Here is an 8,964-nt window from a genome sequence, read left to right as displayed (position 1 = left end):
GATTCGTCTTGATTGATTATGTCCCTAGTCTTGTTTAGCTTCAAGAAAAGTGATCGCGCTGGTCGACCGGAAGAAACGCTTTACTGCGTTTGCAGTCCAGCCACGGTCGGCTTCGTAATATGGATGCTCGTGGATGGCTCCTGCACTCTGACCTTCATCCAATGACCGAACCCTGCGCATTGTCGCTCTAAACGATGCAGTCCGCAAAGCAATTGGAGCTCAACCCCTGACACCGCGACATCATTGTGGTACAGCGTTTTGCAGGGTGATTGCTGGACAGGCTTTTGATGTGAATGACGTGGCTTCATTAAAACGTGCCAGCTTAAGAGTTGGGGCATCGCAATACCCGTTGATGCACTCTATTTAACTCAGTTACAGAACAACAGCATGACCTGTGCCGCCTGTTTCATTTCAAAAAAATCAGGCAAATTACCTCAGCTGTTCCGTGTAATGGCCGTCCCGGGTATTATTTCTGTGTGGTGAGCATAAACGAGTAAACTAGGAAGTCCTCAGATGTTCCACTGGAAGGTTCAGGCTTGACTTATTAGTAAGTAGGTCGGGCCGCCAGTTATTTGTCGCGACTGGCGCACCTCAATCTACGCACAAAATGATAATTTGGAGCCGTATTTTCATAGTCGATTATAGCACCTTGTAGGCTAACCAAACCTTGATGCGTGTATTATTTAATACAATGCTATATATGGGTGTGTACTCTGATTAGGAGTGATATGCAGTACGTTTTAAGAAAGCGCTGCTCGTTTACGCTTAGCCTACACGCGACAACTAAAATCACTGTCAACAACCGTCCACCGTGTGGAGATGTCTGACTAACAGTAGAATTCGAGGAATGAAAATATAACTCTGTCAGCCTCAACATCCTAGCTTGATCGAGGGTAATGTCACCTTTTATACCTCATTGAGAGTATGCCATGTAATAAGCAGATAATAATATGAATCGTTCAGTTGTAACATCCTTCCGGTGCCTAGCTGCCATGCCACCCAGATGAAGCACGAGTGCTGGGATACTGCCAGGTCGTCCAGGCCTAGACAGGGGAAGTCGAGTGGCAGAGGTCGGGTTCGAACCACGAACCTCCCGGTCAGTAAATTCGCGCTCTAACCACTTGGGCCATCTTGCCTCTAACGAATGGGTTCTGTTTTCTATATAACTGCAGCATACTACTAATAGGGTTGCTGAAAACCCTTGGACTATTCCGCCTTTTCTAGTTGGACTCATCATGTAGGCACCGTCCCCGAATTTCCACCAACCTTGTTGTAAAAAATTCTATTCATACACTCATACTCCTGGAACCCACCTTAATTTCTCGTGTGTGAAGTTCTATTCACTTTCCTTTCATGGCGAATTCACCGTTTAACTAAAGTGAAATGGTGAGGGGGGGTGTCAGGCACCAGAGCCTGGTTTGCGGTTGACTGGTTGTCCGTTGACGGGGCGCACATTTATAAGCTGTAGGCGTTTGCAGAATTCATTAGTAACCCACTCAGTATGTGGTTTTCAACACCTGATTCTCTAACCAAAGTTGCCAGTTATCTTGTCCTCGCAAAGCTGATTTACTTCCGTCGGTAACTAACGAGCTTGCGCGAGCATTCGCGGTGATTTCGGATCGATTTGTTGCTTTGTCGATGGCCAGAATCAGCAGCACACTTTGGAACTACGTGTGTCGCCCTGTACCCGCTGCTCGTGGTCACGCTTGTTCACGCACCCTGTCCGTCACGATGCTGACCAGAACATCATCATATCCAGGGTGGCCAATGTTCAACAGATGTTGTCATTGTTTACCAGTAGGTGAGATGACGATCTGCGGTGGTTTTTCTACTTGCATCGATTGTGTTCCTGGATGGCTTGGAGGGCAAAGATGTGCAATTCAATCGTTGATAGATTCCACCGAACTTGACTCAGCTGTTACTCATAAAATCACATTGCAACAGAAAGCGATACCACGTCCTGTGTAAGCAGAGGATTACCGTTAGGTCCCCATTTTCTACAAGAATCTCTCCTCGGTTTTTATGGCTTTCTCCTCGTGGAATTTCTGTTGAACGATGGAAACCGTACTTGTACCCATCCATATCACAAATAATGGTTTATCTACGGCAAGTTTTTATACGTTTGTTTTAATAGTTCACGTTTTTCACGAGGCGCAGTTTCAACGCTACAGAGATTTGGCAAAGATTCATTTTAGCAGATATGGTTTCCCTTTGATAAAGCTGAAGAAAGGTTTGATAATCGTGGATCTTTCTTTTATGACAAGAACGTAAACAGCTCTTTTCAATAGCGTCAATTTGGTCAGCTTGGCCCAGTAACTCTGAGACGTCTCACATGCTCAAATGATGTTTTGCCACAACCCCATCAGTGCACGCCATTGCTCTCGGATAGCCACACCTAATCAGGCGAACGTACTCATGTATGAGCGGTAGGACTGTTTAACCAAATACCTCAAGTAAAAATCCCGCAACGGTCAATCTCTGAACGAAAAATAACTGCTCAAAATATGCCCGACGGTTCCCAACTCTGCGCGGTGTTACATGACTGGGAGGTCTTTACAGGGTGGTCAGTGGATCAACGTATGAGTCTTTGGACAAACCAGTAACATCGATAAAGTTGAAACAACATCGGTCCTGATGTGATAATTCGGACGATTCCAGGGTGTCCTGACAGAACAGTGTTAACATACTTGCTGGGTTCGGGACCCGGTTACGCGTACGCGACGCTGGCTAGGTCTATTCCTAGTGGAAAACGAGTTCAGTACTTCTGCTGCTTGATACGGACAGGCCGTAATAACTACGTGAGGACAAGAGGGTAGTTTGCAAACAAGATTACTGTGGGTAGGAGCCCCACAGGTTCCGGAAATCACTGACCACTCCTAGTGAAAGGAAGAAAGCCTTCGCTGCGGGGTTATTTATTAGGAAATGCCAACTGAACAGTTACGGACTATTGGACATGGGAACAAAACTCTCACATGCATCTTGTTTGCAAAAACTAAATATCCATCTTATTTTTGACGGTTACTCAAATCAAAGCAAGTGCTAAGGGGAACAAAACTCTCACATGCATCTTGTTTACAAAAACTAAATATCCATCTTCTTTTTGGCTGTTACTCAAATCCAAGCAAGCGCTACAAATTCCGTAATAGATCAAGAGGAGCAAATCGGGTTCAAGGGAAAATATACTACTAGCAATCCTTCCAACAGTAGTATCACCGTTACACTAGTAGACGTCGAGAACGATCAGCATTTTGGAAGATTGACGCAAAACATGGGGAACATCAAACTGGGCTGCCGTAGTTTAAGGGCGAGTCATTTCTAAGTCCGACAACTGACACTTTGAGAGTTCAACCCACGCGTTCTTGATGCTGTTTTGAACGACTTGGTGAAAATCGGGGACCTCTTATTTGATACTGCTCATCTTGGCGCTGGTTGTACGCACTTTAGCACCACCCAGCCAGAACTAGGTCCAGAGATATTTACGGAGAAAATCTGGATAGAGGGGATGGAGCAGCCTCTGACAGGCTAAATTGAAGATGGGGTTATACCACTTATGTCCGGACAGCTTTGATTCGAACCTGGTTCAGCAACTAACATCTGAGGCCCGGAAACTATGGTATATATGTTGAAGAGACTGTTGGTAGCTCAGGTAATCATAGCGTCTTGATCAGTAAGAGTTTGCAGCCTAATTCAGTGGTTAATCGAACGAACCAGCGACCATCTGTGACGTGCTCTTGTGCATCAGGCTCCACCAAATCGTCAGTTTTATATATGGAAAAGCTTTCTAACTCGAAGTAAGTAGCACACGGTTTTAGGCTAATTCATTCACTGCATACTAAGGACCATCTGTGTTGGGTGGCCGCGCACGATTTACGACAACAGGTGTCGTCGAGAAACCGACCCGAATGTTTGATTTGGTTTCTATCACCTGAGCAGGAANTTTATGAACCATGAGAGAACTCAAATTCCATGGCTACGGTCTTTGGTTAGTTTGATGAACTGGGTAGAGGGGTTAAGACTAGGTCCTTTACGTATACTGTGCTAACACTTGTGGAATATCCTTCATGGGAACCTAAGACGATGACGACTTCGAATGTTTTGGTTGAATGCAAGAGTGGAACCATTCTGGCCAATGTAAGCGCTGGACTATTGAGTCGGTTTCACTTGACTACCCGTTCCGCTCAATTGGGACAGAGATTATGCGTTCTCCTTATGATTTCTGTGAGCTCTGATTTTAATGGAGAGAAACAAATCGACTGTCAGTTAGTTGGCTCGTTACCTAATTCTGTCGGATTCAGGACGATCACGTTATAATTTGATTACTATACGTTATGTCGGTAATCGACCAGGTGGCTGTTGATCAGTTCGCTGAGCTTGGCAATTGATTTACAAAAGAAATCTTCAGTGAGCTGTTGTGTGGGTAGTGCCTTTCTTTGTGCTTTCGCTTATATAGTTCACAAAGAGCAGCTTTTGCGCTGTAACCTGATTGGACATGGATAATCGTCGTACCTGGATTCTGGTTGGTTCAACCATAATCTGCGTTGTGTTGTGGTCTGTATTTATTGCTTTCTACGCCCACGCTACTGTTGAACTTGCCCTGCATTATTGTCTCTTCCTGCCTCTTCTCTGTTATGTCTGTTGCTAGCGGGGCAGTCGACAGCGGCGACAACTGCGTTTGGACTCCCCTCCTCTTCCCCTCGTTCGTGCACGCTAGCGCAGCTGGTTACAACAGATGACGAAACATTAAGCGAAAATTTTTCAAGTAATCGATTAGCGATGCACAAACAACGGAGTGTGCGGTCAGCAGACATGTTACGATACGTGGTTAAACCTGTTTTCTAAGGCTGCACTGAAGGTAAAAAAGATGGGACCGGTGGAAATTGAACTGCAGATGGTGGGAACTGTGTTTGAAAGTGACCCGAATCAAAACATAATTATTAAATCGTGAGGAACAAAAAAGCAGGATATTATTTTGTCACTAGGGGCCACGAATGACGAGAAGCCCTGTGTGGTCGTGTTGTCCTTTTTTAAAGATTCATCAACTAACTCAAGACCTGGCTTAAAGTGTGAAAACTACTTTACGAAAAGTGTAGAATATAAACCAAATGTGAGACTTTTTCAAGCACTTGTCATAAAGGTGAATTTGAGTTCAGTTTTTTGTCACATGAAAAGTGAAAACCCTAGAAGTAACTGGAGAGAAGTGCGGTTAATCTCCTTTTACGACAAATTCTTTGAAAGACGGATCATGCAGCAGTCCCATCTGGTCGATGTGGGCACATTTCCTTTGTGATCATCGCCGGATGGGTTACAAAATCCTTGTTGTTGCCAGTAAACACTAGTTGATTTTAGCGAACTACACTCATTTGTAAACAAACTTGGTTTCCCGTGTGGCCCACCTAGAACATAGCTGAGTCTATCTTTTGTTACGTTTCTAAGCAGCTGAATGTGCTGCGCCAGGCCGCGTCTTGCTTCGATCTATCATCGCAAACGAGGGATTCACCTGAGCCCTGGGTGAGTCTCTCACGAAACCAAATTTGTTTGCGAATGAGTGTAGTTCGCCAAATTCGTGCAATTTGGGTTCAATTAGAACATAAAGTTGACGGAAACTCGGGGACTGCGCCTACCTGATGAGCTCCAAGAAGGGCGAAACTGGTCGTGGGCCGTCGAAGAATTTTCATCCAAATTATACCAGTTGACCACGAGATGAAAAACACCAATGCCCTGCAATTCCCATTTCAGTGAGTTCTTAGAAGACCACTAGTGAAGCTGTTGGAAAAACACAGTAGAACCGCGCCTTACGTGATATACCTAAGACTCCAGGCCACTTTCTCCAAACGTACAAAACCAAATTCCTTGATACAATCCTCAGTGAGGGAGTCACACAATCACAAACGCAAAATAACTGAACAGGTGCTGTCGTTATCCAGTCCAAGTTTGCGAACATGGTTTCGTTTTTTCGTCAACATCAATTTTCATTTATCTGGACCTACTGATTGGATGTGAAACTGAGATTTCAAATTTGACAACTTGATTGTTCCACCGGTTTGCCCAGCATGTTATATTCGGAACAGCTCAGTTCTAATTAACTTGTCATATTGTTTCGGATGGTTGGTAAAATCGATTCATCCAAGTGGTTCTGTGTGCCGAGTACTTGCCTTGCTTTTAACGGTCTATCGTGGGTGCTTCAGTTTTAGTCAATTTTGTCGTGATAACGGCGCGTAAGTTTCTCGCTATGCAGAAATATCCTGATAACGTTTGGATGCTTGTTGTAGTAGACTTTTCAGTCAACTGTTCCGAGAAAAAAAACAGACTTCTGTCGACCACAAACGTCAACTTTAGTACAATCAGTTCTAAGCTTTTGTTTTAATGAATGCACCTGGAGTATTCTGTTTACAACCAAGACAATGTATCGTTACAAATCGTGTCCTACAAAGGAGATTTCCCAAGCGACCGTCGGGACCGATGTTCGGGACCGCCCAGACAGTGAACGAACACTAAAGCTATTGTTTACAAGTACAAAGTTAACCGCATAAAACAGTGTACCTGTGCTTCCGGTTTGAATATCGACTAACTTGTCACTTTTGGTGGTAGACTACCTCGCACTTTTTGAAATCGAACAATTTTTCAATAGTGTTTTCAAAATTTGCCAAGGAATTCACCCTCTCCCCGAAAGGATTTGTCCTCAGGGGAGATAACTTTCTGCCTTCATACTGAAGTAGGCGTCAGTGGCCCATTCCTTCTAGCCTCTTGAGGTATCCTCCTGGTCGTTGATGTTAAAGTACGTATTTTCCGCTTAAGTTGAAATAGTGTCCTAGATTTTTGTGCTAACCTGTATCGTTAAGTGACATCACGAATACTGCCTCTCATTCACCAAGCGAAGATCACTTACGGAGAACAGTCCAGGTGATCTTAGTGGAGGTTTTTTCCCTAAGGTCAACCACACAAGTAGATTGTCACACGTTTGTGATTTTTTTGATAAAGGTTAAGAGAGGTTAGGAAAGGTGAACAACTTTATTATAATGCACGAAAATAACTGTCACGGCTCTTAGTATTTCCTAGCGAAGATATCATTCAACCGAGAAGCATTGTACATCTGTTTCATCCTCATTGGGAAACTATACTGCGATATCTTGAATATCGTGCCAACTGAAACATGAGGCGGCCTGTGTGCAGCACATTCAGTTGTAGAATATCGTAAACGAGAGATTCAGATGAGTCCAAAGTGAAAACCAAATTGATTCGCAATTGGGTGTATTTCTCGAAAACAGTCCAATTTTGGTTCAAGTAGATCACAAGGTTGATGGAAACTCGGAGACTGCGCCTACCTGATGAGCCCCAAGAAGGGCGAAACTGGTCGTGGACTGTCGAAGAGTTTTCAGCAGCCTTTTGAGTAGTTTCCTTTATGAAAAAGACCCACGACCTATTCTTCAGTAGTTTGAACATTCAACGTTCGCTGGATGAAATGGAGGTCGAAAATCCCCAAATTCCTCCGACAATCTATGTCTGCAAAATACGAGTTCAACACAGTGGGGGTGGTATCACTGCAGCGAATTTCCCACAGAATGGGACATAGCAGTTCACCCACCGTAACTTACGCGTGTATGTATCGATGCGTACATGGACCTGCGGTGCCATTCCGATCCAGCGGCGAACGTTTGAGACACGAAAACGTTTTTTCGAAGACGAGACGATGGCGCCTCCTGGTTTTGGAATATCGTGCCAAAGTATTGCATTTTGTTGGCTAGGCCCCTTCTGTTTGGGTGGCACCACACTTTTGTTGGCCCATTAAAGCCGTTGATAAATTGTTTTGTGCAAAGTTGGTTCTCCCGGGGACAACTTATTGGCTGAAAGGTGTTTTGATAGAACAACTAACAGGGCTTGCAGTGAGATGATTCCTGCTAGAAGTGGTTCTTCAAGAGCGGAACGGCCACTGCGAAAAGAAGCCAGTTCGTGACGGTACAAAATGTGGGCTGTGTCTGCAAACTGGCGCGCATCACCGTGTACTTTTGATGATATAAGGTCCCATTGCTTGTCCAGTTTACGTACAAAGTTGTCTCAGCCTCCGGCTGATCCAGGAAATTACTCAACGGTGCTCTGAATCTGACCAACGGCGATCAAATGCTACAGTCATGAGGAAAACTACTCTGTGTGCTACTAATCAACTGGAGCGCAAGCTGGGCTGTCATGCTTTTGGCAGCCGTTTTTAGTTCAGGCTTACCGAAACGATCCAAATTGACCTCAGTCTTAGGAGCAGGTGAACCATCCGAATATCACATACCGCTGTCCAGCAAGCCGACTGATTATTTCACCACGATAAGCGATGAAACGTCTACAATCCAACTGCCAAGCTCGGGGAATATGTGAACCACCGGCCACGCTACTCGCGCTACCAGTCTGCTGATTTAAATCTATTACATACAAACTAGGTACCATACTGGTCGTTGGCTTGTTCGCTGAGCTGGGCAATTTGGTTGCAAACGTTTCACCACCAATCGAGGTGACATCATCAGTGCGTAGTTGTGCGTAGCGGTGGGTTAGTGGTTGTGCGTTCAGTAGTGTTACGTGTGTGTTGATATACGTGCTGGTAGCCGGAGGTGACCTTTGACCGCGATTAGTTATTCTGTCGGGCGGTTCCATTGGTTGTTCTTTTTATCCCATGTCCTCATTCGCCAGTGCCCACGTAACCTTTGAACTTGGCTTCCCTCGCTGTCGTAGCCTGGTCGATGTTGGAGTGACCTTTGTCCTTCCGAGTTCCGGCTTGTGACCTTTATTGATTTGACTCCGAGGGGTCCCTTGTTTCTTCGTTTGTGGATCCATTATTCTGTCCTTCTTGAGTTTTCTGGTTGCGATGTTGGTCTTTTGCACGTAGAGGTGCGTAAATTGAATCCAGTTCGATGCACCGGTTGATTGAACCTGTCGTATTGTACCGTGCTTCCAGAAATTCTCTTCCGTGTCGCGTGTCTCCGT

The 8,964-nt window shown here is 44.9% G+C and overlaps 1 protein-coding gene across 1 annotated transcript in view; it reads left to right on the top strand.

The window, feature by feature from the left end:
- Positions 1–8,964, top strand: part of T265_04685 (hypothetical protein) — a gene marked incomplete at both ends in the record, with an annotated part of 57,448 nt that overhangs the window by 28,895 nt on the left and 19,589 nt on the right. The window contains one exon of the mRNA XM_009169489.1: positions 5,437–5,508. Coding sequence (XP_009167753.1) covers positions 5,437–5,508 — 72 coding nt within the window. The remainder of the gene's footprint in view (positions 1–5,436; positions 5,509–8,964) is intronic.

This window comes from Opisthorchis viverrini (genome assembly GCF_000715545.1).
Source record: "Opisthorchis viverrini unplaced genomic scaffold opera_v5_81, whole genome shotgun sequence".
NCBI lineage: Eukaryota > Metazoa > Platyhelminthes > Trematoda > Opisthorchiida > Opisthorchiidae > Opisthorchis > Opisthorchis viverrini.
This window is presented reverse-complemented; position numbering and strand designations above follow the sequence as displayed.